Below are 13,986 nucleotides of genomic sequence, written 5' to 3'. Positions count from 1 at the left end.
AGAGAGTTAGAAACATCGATGAGAGAGAAACATTGATCAGCTGCCTCCTGCACATCCCCCACTGGGGAAGTATGCGCAACCCAGGTACATGCCCTTGACCGGAATCGAACCTGGGACCCTTCAGTCCGCAGGCCGACGCTCTATCCACTGAGCCAAACCGGTTTCGGCAAGTGTAATGCTTTTTTAGTGGAAAAATACAAGATGGTTATCTCAAGGTGACAAGATCAAAAGTTACTGTCGCTTTCTTCTGTGCTATTTGATACTTCACAAAATTTCTAACACGAACAACTTTCTTTTGGAGTATGATTGATGCATCTTAAAACTAACTTAAAAATTCTGAGTCCAGAGAATTCAAAGCAATTAAGATGGTAACTTGACAAATTAGGAATATATCCTTAATAAATTTCATCTGAAGAGAATAGGGAAAGGAAATCATTATCTCAACTCCTGCCTGTACGGAGGGTGCCCCCATCCAGAGGGCTGTCTACACTGGCCTGTGAGTCCAGCCCGTGTCCCATCCCAAACCAAACAGGTCTTTTCACTTCCACTAAACACTCCCCATTCACTCATGGCTCCTCCAGGGACAAGTCAATGAATCACTTTAAAAGACAGCCTTTAATTTGTAATCTATACTAATAAAAGGGTAACATGCTAATTAGACCGGATAAACCAAATGTCTTCCAGACGTCATTCCAGAGGTCCTTCCTGACAAAGCCGGGGCCTGGGCGAAGCCACCTGGGATCCCAGGTGCCTGCAACTGGCCCGGGCGAAGCCAGCACAGGTCCTGGTTGCCTGCGACCAGCCAGAGGGAGGGAAGCCCGGGTCCTGGTTGCCTGCGGCTGCCCGGAGGAGAAAAGCCTGGATCCCAAGTGTGGGGGATGAGTCAGAGGCTGTTAGGGGCGATCAGGCAGGCAGACACAGAGGCAGTTAGGAGCCAGTGGTCCCGGATTGCGAGAGGAATGCCCCGGATTGTGAGAGGGTACAGGCTGGGCTGAGCCCCCCCCCCCCACACACCATTGCATGAATTTCATGCACCAGCCTCTAGTTTGTATTGTAATAACCAAACTTTCCACGATAAGAAAATTTAAGGCTAAAGTGTTACAGTACTTTCCCTGGAAATCAAAACAGGCCTTTTCTGACAGGAGCTATTTTGAGGCCACTTGGGAATTTTGCCATAATAAATAAGTGGGAGGGGCCATGGGGCATTCTGCAGTCTCCCTGCCATCTCGGTTACATGGAAATGCTTCAGCTTATTTTGCAATCTGGACGAGGGCACCCTTCTTATAAAACATGCGCTGTATAAACCCATAGACTGAATTCTAGATATTTTCTCCTCCTCCCAGGAGAACAAGTCACCAAAAAATTTATGTGAAAGTTTGAAAATAGAAAGAGCTAAAAACTACAAATTAGTAAAGATGAACTGTTCAAAAAAAACATGATCAGCTTTTAAGTGAAATATATCAACTTAAGTTAATGTATTAAATTAAATATATTAACAGTAAAAGGCAATAAATAAAATTTCAGTACAATTTTTGTGACTATGCTCAAGAATTTCTCACTTAAAACACCTGAACTACTCTATCAAATAACTTGTATTACTATTTTTAAAAAGAATACAATGTAAGAATCTTCAAAGAAAGGGTTAAAAAATTAGTATTAATTATATAAGCAGTCCTTTTGAAGTCACTGAAACCAAATTAAGAAAAAATTGATACAGACTTGTTTATTCTAAATGGCTGAGATTTAAAAAAAAAAATAAAAGAAAAGCATTAAATAATACATTGTATTGAGAACTAATTAAATTTTGAAATAAAAAAACAACTGGCAAAAATATATCTCAGGGGTAGATCCAAAACATCTAGAATTTCCTAAAAAAAAAAAAAAACAGGAAAAAGAAAAAATTAAGGAAAATGGTAATAGATACAATGGATTTTAGAATTAAACTTCAAAAGTCATAAGCACACATTCCAACTCTAATAGGATAATCATTAAAATACACACATGCCCAATTTCTCTAAAGCTGCGTTCTTACATCCTCAGAACCTCATTGGAACTCTTCCTTCCTTGTGCTTGATTTCTCACATGTAAACTTTCATTCCGCTGATGTGAGTTATTCTGTGTGCTGGTGTGACAACAATGAAATGGAGTGAGAAGGTGGGCCGTTATTGGCCGCTCCCATGAAAGAGGCCTGGCCCATGAGGAGGCATCTCATTCATTCCTCCCAACAGCCTTGCTCCCCTCGTGCCCACAAGGACAATGAATGGACAATGCAGAACAGAGAGCTTAGGTTATTTGCCCAAAGTCACCCAAGTCTATCAATACAGTGCATTAAGAGTTAAACAAACCAAAAAACTCTCATCTCTGAGGCAGATCAATGCTGACCCCAAATTCCATGTTCTTCCCTCTCTATTATATGTCCTTCAGGTTCCTAAGTGGGAAGGCTCAGTCCCCCAGGACCCCTCAGCTCTTTAGCATGAGCCCTGGGATGCAGCCCAGGGGTCGGCCCCTACTCCACACTAACAACAGTTATGTTTGCTTAACATGATGCCATAAACTCTTCTGACCCAACTTTATGAAAACACAAAGTTGCTGTGTTCATACTGTTCTCTGGGCCCAAGACATACACCCGTTTCTCCTTTGTCTCGTTTGGTACATCAGGAAACAAGCCCTAATATTGGGGTACAAATAGTTTTGCTTTAGCAAGCATAGCACTACAGAATCACAGCCCACTTCTTTCATAATTTGAAATAACTTTTTTAATAAAAATATACCTTATAACTAGGAAACTGAACATTGCCATGTCCCTGTTGTTTTTTTTTCTTTATAAAAATAAATTTTGATTGATTTCAGAGAGGAAGGGAGAGGGAGAGAGAGAGATAGAAACATCAATGATGAAAGAGAATCATTGATCAACTGCCTCCTGCACACCCCCACCAGGAGCCGAGCCTGCAACCTGGGCATGTGCCCTGACCAGAAACTGTGACCTCCTGGTTCATAGGTCGATGCTCAACCATTAAGCCATGCCGGCTGGTCCCTGTTTTAAATCTAAATAGAGTCAAGTTATAGAAGAGTGAACAGATCCAACAAAGAAGGTGCAATTGTTTTCTGAACACTGCTTCTAGGATGTCAACCATCAGGAAAACGTCTCCAGAGATCAGATGTTCAATAAAATGCCTCTACTGAAGTACCTCATCGTAAATCACCATACCCCATCTAATTTTACAGGGAGGGAGAGAGTAGGGAAACCCTGTACCATTAAGATAAGCATAAAAACTTCATTAAAAAACGCTGCCTTCAGTCAATCACAAGTTTATTAAAAATTCTTTTGTTCTTGAGTTTAAATAAAAGCATTTTTCCTTTTAATAATAATTGAAAAAGTCTATTCATTTTTTTTCAAAGGGGAAAGATTATATAAAAGGGGGTCTTCCACCAATTTACTACTCATAGATTAAATTTTCATACTACTCAAAGTTGTTAAGATGAAAACTTTGACTACTGAGGAATGCATGCTATTGTAAACAGTGCAGACTGGAAAATGTTCATCTATTTCATCCTCACAGTGTTTTTCTTTTTTAAAAAATATATTTTATTGATTTTTTTACAGAGAAGAAGGGAGAGGGATAGAGAGTTAGAAACATCGATCAGCTGCCTCCTGCACACCCCCTACTGGAGATATGCCCACAACCAAGGTACATGCCCTTGACCGGAATCGAACCTGGGACCCTTCAGTCCACAGGCCAACACTCTCTCTACTGAGCCAAACCCGTTAGGGCCGCACAGTGTTTTTCATCTTTGACTCGGCCCTGCCAGTCCTGCTTCTAGGTGGGAGACAAATTCAAGGAAATGTCTCTAAATCTACAGCTAACTTAAAACTGCAATCGAAGTGCAATTCTGAGCTGAGCCCACATTTATTCACTCATCCAGTACTCAGTATTAACTGAGCACTTACAATGTGTCAGGCACTATTCTGGACTCTGGGCATGCAAAAACAATAAGAAAACTACTACTGAACCAGATAAATGAAGGTCCTAAAAAGAAATTTATTAATAAGGCAAAGTTTCACTAATAAAATATGTCACCTTCATAAAATCATGGGTCTCAGAGGGATTCTAAAAGAACATAGAGGGAGCCTGGCCAGTGTTGCTCAGTGGTTGAGCACTGACCTATGAACCAGAGATCATGGTTCGATTCCCAGTCAGGGTACATGACTGGGAATTGGGTTGTGGGCTAGATCCCTCAGTGTGTGGCATGCAGGAGGCAGCCAATCAATGATTCTCTCTCATCCTTGATGTTTTTATCTCCTTCTCCCTCTCCCTTCCTCTCTGAAATCAATAAAAGTATATTTTTAAAAAAGGGAGAGAGAATATGGAAGTAGATGGAAGTAGACTCTCCTTCAATGCTTTTCATATCATATTATTTTCTTTTCATTCTGTATATCCCATAATTTAGCCAGAGTTATGAAAACATTGCCCTAAATATATAAACTCTAATAAAAAAACTGCAAGTAAATATTATACAAAGAAACATTCATTTTAAAAAGTAATGTCATAACTGACTTTCCAACAAGGATTCTGAGGAGAGGGGCAGATCTGCTCCATCTACCATTTTATGGGCTAGGTATTTATTTTTTCAGGGGAAAAAAGTTATATCCAGAGACTACAGTTATTTCAAAGAAGTTATTTAGAAGATCCTTTCTGTTTGCTAAAAAAAAGAAAAAGAAAAAGAAAGCCATAAATCCCAATTCACATTGTATTGTACCTAATAGCTGCCTTCATCTATGTGCTCTTCACCCAAGAGCTGAGTACGCAAGCATTCTGGGAAATTCCTGAGCATCTACCTTCCCTTACCCTCCCCAGTCCACCCCACCCGCTTCAGCCTAAGGGGTTTTTAATCTGAGTGCTTAACTCTGAGAGGAGCCACATTTCCTGGAGGGGAAGATCCAATATTTCTCTCTGAAGAAAGTTATATGAATGTCAATAATGCTTTTCATATCATATACTTTCTTTTCATTCTATATGTCCCATAAAATTATGTTGAATGCTTTTTGAATGAAATATGTAAAATAGTTGTCGAGGTGACTGGGTCAGAAGTTATTTTTATTTTCTCCTGGATACTATTCTCTAAGGCTTCAACACCAAGAACCCCAGTGTAGTACTGGCAAGATGGGAGAGGGGACTTTGGCCCAAGTTCCGCCCAGCTCTGGAGAAAACAGCGCTGTCCTCCAGGCCCTCAGGAGACTCCCTCGCTTCACGCTGAGATTTGGAGGCCACAGGTAGCAAGGAAGGAGGGTTCCTTCGCCCCCCCTTTGGCAGTATCTCTGCATCTACATGTCACTCAGGGACCTGAGGCGGGCTGAGTGTGGCCAGAGCTTCCTCGGCCTCAGTGTCTCTCTCTGAGTGAGAGAAGGGTACCTCCTGCCTCCCTGTGCCTACTGCCGCCTGGCTGGGTGCCCTGGTGCTGGCACAGCGTGAGCTGCCCTACCCGTGGGCCTGGTGTGACCCGGCATTCCCGGATGCTTTGGTGAAACACCTTCAAATATCAATCCTGACACCACCCCTGTTTGTAATGGGGACTTTCACACTGCTCTGAGGTGCCTTTAGGGGGTTCATTGAAAGGGAAACCTGGGAGACACGAGGGCTCGTCTCCATTTTCCATCCCTCCTGGCCACTGTTTTCATGTTGAGGTTTGGCTGAGATTTGTCTGGAAGGAAGGATTCTGGTGCTTTTTAAAAGGCCGCGGAAACCACGCTCTCTAGCGGGCCTCACACACGTACAAATGGTCTGCCTTAGGCCGCAGCTGGCTTGACTGCTTGACGTTGGAGGCCGGCAGGGGAGGAGGCGGAGGCGGCCACTGCACTTGGCCTCTTGGCTTCTCTTTGGTGGACAATGTGGTTCCCATGTCAGTGACCCAAAAGGTGGGCACGCCAACACTCAGCTTCCTCTCCTGTGCACGCAGACTGACCCTGACCAGCAAACATCTCGGGAACATGCCCTTTTGAATAAGGTTAACGTGCTCTGTAACAATCACACCTGTTTTTCATCAGCAGCCCGGCACCTACTGTAACACGCTTACCTGATAGCAAGTCGTGGGAACAGTTGAGAACAATCGTTTCTGGTTGTATCCAAGACAGGGGAACTTCTTCTGGCTTGGGCGAGCCTAAGACCACAATGTCAGCCTCCTGAAGCTGGAAAAAGAAAAACACCACACAGGGTTCAATCAGTGGACTAAAGACATGCCGAGCGATCAACGTCAAACGCTTTGAACGTCATAGGCCATCGCAGCTCCCAAGTTTGGCTCCGCACTGACGACCCGGACAGAATCACGGACTGACTGGCTGATGCAGCTCAGGTTGGTTAGTACTGAGAATGTGTTCATCATATCCTAAGGGGAAAGGAGACCAGCACTTTCTCCAGGGTCGTCACTCCAGCGTATATAGCATTTTATTGTCATTTACGTGTTTTCACTGCTCACTGCAACATCAAAAAGGGCGATGCCAAAGAAAACTACGATGGAAGGCGGAGACGGAAGGGGTGCCGGGGTGGGCAGCACCCTGAGTCACACAGCGGCTTAGGAGGAACATAGGGGTTGCTGTACTGAGGCCACTTGAAGATGTGACCAGAGCAGGGGGCCTCCGGCCTGTACCATTGAACCATCAAAACTAGAGCCATGTGGAGCTTGTACTAGACGTACGGAAGGATGTTCAAAAGCTCAAGAAAGAATCTCCTTTTCCTTGAGGCCTTGGTTAGTCTCGTGAAAAACTTTTGGGTTTTCTTTTTTTTTTAAAGAAAAAGGAAAGAATGAAACCACTACTACAGAACACATTTATCACGTCGGTTCTGTCTGAATTCTGCCAACACAGTGCTGGAGGAATGTGTCGGGTAGGAAGGTCATGTCTAGAGGTGGGGTAAGCGGGTGGCTCTGAGCTCAACCAAAGAGTGACCGACCGACCACCTGCACCAAGGAAGCAGCCGAGGATCTGAAACTGGATCTGCATGTGGAGGGACAGAGGGCAAGAAGGAATCTTAGAACCTTGGGGGGAAATGGCTGCACCTGCACATGTCCACTCGGTGCTGCCAACATCTCACTGAATACCCCAAATATGTGAGGGCGGCGTTCCTATATCCATTTAGTAGATAAGGAAACGGAAGTGCAGCAAGTGTAAGTATCCCTACTATACGTCTTATTTAGAGTCCTCTGTGAGGTAGAAAGAGAGGGCAGCTGCCTGCCCTCTGCTTTCGAGACTCAATGCCCTGCCACCACCATCCCCCAACCACCCGGGCAACAACCGTGCTCCACACACCCTCCTCCACTCTCAGCTTGGACAGGCTGATCCCTGATGATCTCGACGGAGAACTAAGCCAGCCCCTCAACCTGAGAGTCTGTAACACCTTCTGGGCAAGAGACCTTGTCAGCTGAAGTCTCTTCGGCCTCTTGGGACCAGAGACGGCAGCGAAGGGAAGCAAACCATGACAGTCCTACTTGGCTCATGAGCAAAATGGCCAAGATCCAGGGCAGCTCCCAGCTCCCGGCACAGGAGAAGCACAGTAACAATGTAAACGCATGTCTTTTCAAAGAGCCAAGATCAGTCTGATCATGCAAATAGGACCAAGTGAATTAACATTCACTGAGCAACACTAATGAGGCAAACAGTGCTTGTGCTTTCCAGTCTCGTACTTCATTAAGGCACAGGAAGAAGAATGAATTCACTGAAATGGTTCTCGGCAAATCGAGTGCATGAATCACATTAAAAAGACAAGTCCCTGCTGAAACAACCATTCTCTCTTCATGCTCCATGGCCACAACGCTGCAAGACGAAATCAAGATGTTTAAAGCCAACACTACCAACAATCTGGTGTGTTAATGCCACACGTGCTCTCTACAGATAGATCTGAAAAGCAGCCAGACTTTCGGGCGATGTTATATTTCGGGGGGAAAGGTGTTCTTACGGAAAGAGGATGTTACATCTGAATAAGAAAATGCACCTCCTCCTTTACCTGCACACCAGGGCAGACATTCAACTACAGTGAGTCTCAAGAGAAACACAAAGGTTCCACGCTGTTGAAAAGGACCCGCAGATAAGAAACTCCATTTTTGCTCTATTTTCATGCACAATAGCAGCAAAAACAGAACACGGTAAAACATCTCTAAACAGTTAACATGTACAAGACTGAAATGTTCGTTTTGGAAAAAGACAAGGATCACAGGTTCACACAAGTCCCCCAAGAACACTTCGTTTCCTACACGTGGTGTCTTCGATACAACCTGTTCTTTTCATTACCTATAAATCTCGGCAATCTCATCCGACCCCTGGCCTCCGGACCCAAGCTCAGCGCTGCCATGGGCTGTGCTAAGCAGCAGCTGGGGACACCTAGTCCCACAGAGAAAGGACAAAACCCCCTCCCTTAGCGATGATCACATCATAGCTGCTAATTCTTTCTGGAAGGGACAAGTGCTAGATGCTTACATCAATAAATAACCCCCCCAAGGACCAGGGGAGATTTTTAATGAGCTAAAATTCAAGGAGAATTATCGTCGCGCTGGCAGCTCCTACTTTCCTCCTCCCCCGTGGGGAAGACCCTGGCCAGGGCCTGGCTTGAAACTTTACCTCATAACAAAATATTGCTTTCTCTGCTGAGAATTGAGTAGAAGCAGCTTAAAGAGAACGCCCACTCCCCAGGCATTAGACCAAATGTTAAAACAATAGCAAGACGCAGCTATGCAGACATTTAACGCGGAGCATATGGGAGCCTAGGGGCGGGCCGGAGGGCTTAGATAACACGAAATATGTTTTTCTTTAACTCGTTGATTTTGAAGGGGGGTGGAGGGGTGAGTGTCAGAACATGGATAGGGAGGAAAGATGTGATTTGCAAAGTTATAAGGAACATCATAATTTTGCAATTAGCCAAGAAAATGCATTTTAGAATTTAAACTATATAAAGTACACCCTCACCCTCCTCGGCTAGAAGACAGAATTAGCCTTCTGCTATCGATGTGTTTCTAAAGGGTGCATTTGAAAATCTATGGTGTGAGGACTACTCATACTGTATGCCAGAACCTGGGATGGGTTTTTTAAAAAAAAGGATGAGAGATATTTTTGAAGAATTGTGGTTTATAGGGCCTGGGACTAGGAAAGCTGTCTCTATTCTCTTCCCAAGTAATCAGCAGAGTTCAGTAAGTAAAGTTCAAAATGAAGACCAGCACTTAAAAAAATCCAACAGCAGGTGCCCTCTCCAGCCAAGACAGGGTTCTACAACCACTCACTCAGGAAGGTGTAGACCCAGGCTTCTGAGTGGACACACTCCTTCACCTGCCATTCTCGAGGGCCACCTGGGGCAGACACTGAGGCCGCCGAGGATTTAAAAATAAAGTCCCTGCCTCAGCGGGCAGAGCTGCAGCTTTAAGATGGAGCGGGCAGGGCAGACCTCTGGTCAGGAAAAGAAACGAATAAACGCTCAGTTCCCACTTCTCTTGCCCACACAGACTGGAAAGTCCGTTTCACTGGTATTTAACGTCTCGGCAGACACCGGCATTCTGGATCAGGCCCTGTGTGTCGGCTGGGGGGGCCCCACGGGAGGGAGGTGGCCCTCACTTGTTCTTTCACTTTCAATGAACCGGGACCCAGGGTGGTCTGTGTGAGCCCCTTTAAGAGGCATTTGTATGAGCCCCTTTAGGATTCCTTCACTATCTTGTGGCACAGTCCTAAAAAATTAGGTGTTTTTCTTTTTTAATGAAATGTCACTTTTTCCCCAGTAAGTGCCAAATTTCCAAATTTGCTGCCCTTTTCTTGGTAACCGACAAGTAGCGGTCAGACGGTTGCCCTTACACCATCAGACATGTTTTAGGAAGATTGCTCTGGAAGCCGGGTGGGGAATGGGTTTAGGGGGTTGGGGGGAGAGGTTGAGGAAGTGCGATACTGAAATCTGAAAGAGGAGACGGACTGGAGCTGGGGATGGTCAGGAAGGAGGGGGACACAGGTTGGGATCCCTCAACATACAGATGTAGTAAAAACCAGCAGTTTGGATAAGAGCTCCGAGGGACACAGGAAGGATGGAAGAAAGGGGGTTAAAGGACATCCTGGGGAGGACTCCCCTTCAATGGTAAGTGAAGAGGAACAAATGGTGGCTGTGGTGTGGCCCCGGCTCAGAGGAAAGGGTGTGGTTGACAGGTCTGAGACAGGCCCAATGACCAAGCTAGCTAAAAGCACAGAAACCCATTTCTGGCTATTAGGAATTCGTCAGTGACTGCACGACGGAAATGGGCACTGGCATCCACGCCGGGGAAACCGTTGCCATTTGAGTGGACTGTGTTCCCCGCAAATGAAGATTTCATTCGGGCAGAGTTTCCATGAGCAGAGATTCTGTTTCTACATAAATTATTCTCACTTAGAATGTTTAATTCTTTATTTGAGTTAAATGAACTTCTAGTATAGGATTATTGCTTTGTACCTACGGACCCTTAGCCACAATTCCCTGAAATTTAAGCACACTATCAAAAAAATGTTAAAATAGCTGCGGAAATATTTTAAAATAGGAATGTCAAACCACTTCATTCAGATGTTGCAATAGTTTGGCAAGATACGAGAATGACAATTTCAGCAAAAGCTAATTCCCCCAACTCATGCTCAGCAAGTGATCTCATCCTGGGAGAATTTTCCTTTCAGGAATTGGGTAAGCTTCTTTTTTCCACTCTCCTCCGTGATCAGTAGAACAGATTATTGGCCTCTAAAATTAAGACCTACCTTATGGTTATTTCATAAATCAGAAGGACGACAAGCCAAGTGGACAGCGAGGGATTATGATTACAGCACTTATCTACCAAATTCCCCCCCCAAGGCTAATAAATGACCTTCCTTTTCCTAAATGTTCCTGAATTCACCTCTTACATCACCATGCAACATATTTACTGCTCAGTGTCTGAGAAGAGAATATCGGAGATATTCTCTGGTGTCTAAAATGATAGGAAAGACAGCTAATCCCTCTTCAGTGACCTTCACACTCACCTAAGTTATAACAGATGATAAAAGGGAAATGCAGCCTCCAATCTAGTAATGGATGTACTCTGAATCATGCACCAGAAATAATTCCCTTCCTCACACCCTAGGACATACAAAAGCCAGGCTGAGAGACAAAGACCCTACGTGTGCATGTATTTTGAGGGGGAACCTCATCAGACAAAGACTCAGAACCATGGAGCACAAGAATGAAGAACTGCCCACGTGACAGTTCCCAGAGCAACACGAGGCAAGCCACGTGTCAGAGGCAGACAGCCCTCGTGATTTACATTTATGCTGCTAACTACGGGCTTCAATGTCTACGACCCCTGAAGTTAACGCAAACCGAGGTGGCTGTGGGAAGTTAGCTTGGCATTTCCCGACACATTTACGCTCTCCGATTCTGAACCTTGGATCCCACATTGAGATTTCTGCATGCCACGTCCTGTAACTCTTGGGGCCTCTGTTGCCTTTGCTGACAAGTGGTGGTGTGGATAAGTCAGACACTGCTCAGGCAGGAGCAGCAGTGGAAGGACAAGAGCTGACACCAAAGGCACAAAAGACCTTGAATACTATTCAGAACTCATCAAAGAGAGCGCAGGGCCTACATGACTCAGGTCACCTGGTCACACAACACGGAGGAACCTTGGTATTGACTCAGCACAAGATCTGTGGCGTCCCGGGGTCAGGGGCTATTCCCCCCAGGCCAACAGCAATGAGGCTGTCCTGACCAGGGGGCACCCCCTTCCCCACCCTGCCCCAGTAAGGTGGCCTCTTGCCCTGAGGAGTGAGCCTGGAGGGGTGGTGACAAACCCAGGCCTCAGCCTAGTTCAGCTTCCTTCTCTTAAAGGGGTGTCTGTGGGATTATTAACTGTTGGCATAAAACAACGGCAAACTCAACACAAGTCTAATGTCTTGGGTCTTGGTCTCTCCGATGTTCCCCACCCAAGCTGTCAGGGACTTCGGGGTTTTAAACATTAGTGATTGGACTTCATGCAATTACCTGGAATAAGAGCTGACATGGGGCAGTGACTAGAAACACAGGTGACAGTGCCACCTCCATCAGTTTAAATTGGTAGATATTTAGAGTCTCTTTACTTCTCGGAGCCTCGGTTTTCTCACCTGTGATATGGGGAGAATGAGACTCCTGCCTAACAGGATGACTGTTCAGAATCAGTGAGAAAATTTACGGAAAGGATAGTACGTGGTTCACAGTAACCACTAACCTGATTAATGTCAGCCACCACTGTTGCCCCTACAATATGCTACTAGCTTACTAGTAAGTGTAACCTCTCCTGTTAAAAAAGTTACCCTGCTCATCAGAAACCTGAAAGGCCAGAAGACAGAGGAATGACATAGTGCTGGAAGGAAAAAAACCTGTCAATTGAGAATTCTATATCCAGCGAAACGGTATTTCAAATATACAAGGAAGAAGTTAATTCATTTGCATATTAATAAAAGCGAAGGGAGTGCACTATCACTAGACTTGCCCTATAAGAAGTGTGAACTGGATTCCTTCAGCTTGAAATGAAAGGACACTAGACTGTAACTCCAAGCCATATGAAGAAAAAGAGATCTCCAGGAAGGCCAGTATTGCAGTATTTTTGGTTTATAATTACACTTTTTATTACCTACAGGATTTAAAAGACAAATGCATTAACAATTATAAACATATTTAAAAAAAAGATTTGTCATGTAACTCACTAATCTAGTCCAGTTTAATACCTAGGGTTTTTTTCTTTCTTATCTTTTTTTAAAATATATTTTTATTGATTTCAGAGAGGAAGAGAGGAGGAGAGAGATAGAAACATCAATGATAAGAGAGAATGACTGATGGGCTGCTTCCTGCACGCCGCCTACTGGGGATGGAGCCCACAACCCAGGCATGTGCCCTTGACCAGAATAAAACCCGGCACCCTTCGGTCCCCAGGCTGATGCTCTATCCACTGAGCCAAACCAGCTAGAGCTGTCTTGTGGGGAGCTGATATAGGGTTAAGCCTTGGACTGACCTGTTGGCAAAGTCACAAACAATTCCCAGCTTAGAGGGCACAGTCCTCTTAGCATAATTAGGCTTGACCTTGTAACACTCCCTAGATCTTATCTGGGAAGCTAATGGGCTGAGGAAGTGCAGGAAGTATAACCATGGTCAAAACAAGTGAAACTCACAAGAACAAAAACAAGTGAAACTCACAAGAACAGTGTAACTGTGGTAACCATCACCTTGTTCACCTCTGACTATAAAATAAAGGCTCAGCTTGCCTCAGGATCTTTTCTCTGTGGCCTCAGCCAGGCACAGGAAAATCCACGGAGACTAAAGAGAGTGTAAACCATTCTTCACTAACTCAGTCCACACCTTTGGGAACCCCTGGACCCGCTGGGGCTGGACCCCAGCACTGTCTTTCCTATCTTGAAAAAGCAGTTACTCTTTTTATAAGATTTCCTGTGGATAATACAAATATATTTAGAGTTTTCCAATTCATTCTAAAGTCTTTTTTAAGCTATGCTATGTTCTGAATTTAAACTGGGAATGACTTTGTGATAATTTAGCTTTGCTCAAAAAAAAAGACACTCGGACTCTTCAAATGTGAAAGACCTGTTAGTTCTGGTTTTGAGGGTCTCTGTGCTCAGAAAGAGGAGAAAGGCGAGCCTCAGAGAAAAACAAGACTGTTCTCTTATTCCTAGATTATTTCTTATACACGCAGCTGGAAGTGACGTGACTCGTCACAGCCGGAGGTCTTCGCATCGTGGTCCAGCTGTGTCTCACACAGATGCAGAAGCGGCTCTCAGTTAGGGGCGCTAGCAGGCCTGCTCACACAGAGCCTGAGTCCCTGACACCCTCTTCCCTGGAGAGGGGACCTCTCTGCCTCCGAAGGACTAAGTGTGAGACAGCCTCTCACCTCGGGCTGCTTTTGGCATCAGGGTGAACAAATGAGAATTCTCATTAGGGTGAGGAAGAGGGTATCTGCAAATCTAGGGCAATTCTCCCTGAGCGGTGG

The 13,986-nt window shown here is 44.8% G+C and overlaps 1 protein-coding gene across 1 annotated transcript in view; it reads right to left on the bottom strand.

Annotated features, from left to right (window-relative positions):
• MTHFD1L (methylenetetrahydrofolate dehydrogenase (NADP+ dependent) 1-like) overlaps window positions 1-13,986 on the bottom strand; it is a 157,557-nt gene that overhangs the window by 128,684 nt on the left and 14,887 nt on the right. The window contains exon 8 of the mRNA XM_006768722.2: window positions 6,073-6,184. Coding sequence (XP_006768785.1) covers window positions 6,073-6,184 — 112 coding nt within the window. The remainder of the gene's footprint in view (window positions 1-6,072; window positions 6,185-13,986) is intronic.

Source organism: Myotis davidii, unplaced genomic scaffold (assembly GCF_000327345.1).
Source record: "Myotis davidii unplaced genomic scaffold, ASM32734v1 scaffold1323, whole genome shotgun sequence".
In the NCBI taxonomy this organism is placed as follows: Eukaryota; Metazoa; Chordata; class Mammalia; order Chiroptera; family Vespertilionidae; genus Myotis; species Myotis davidii.
Note: the sequence above shows the minus strand (reverse complement) of the source record. Positions and strands in the feature narration are given on the sequence as shown.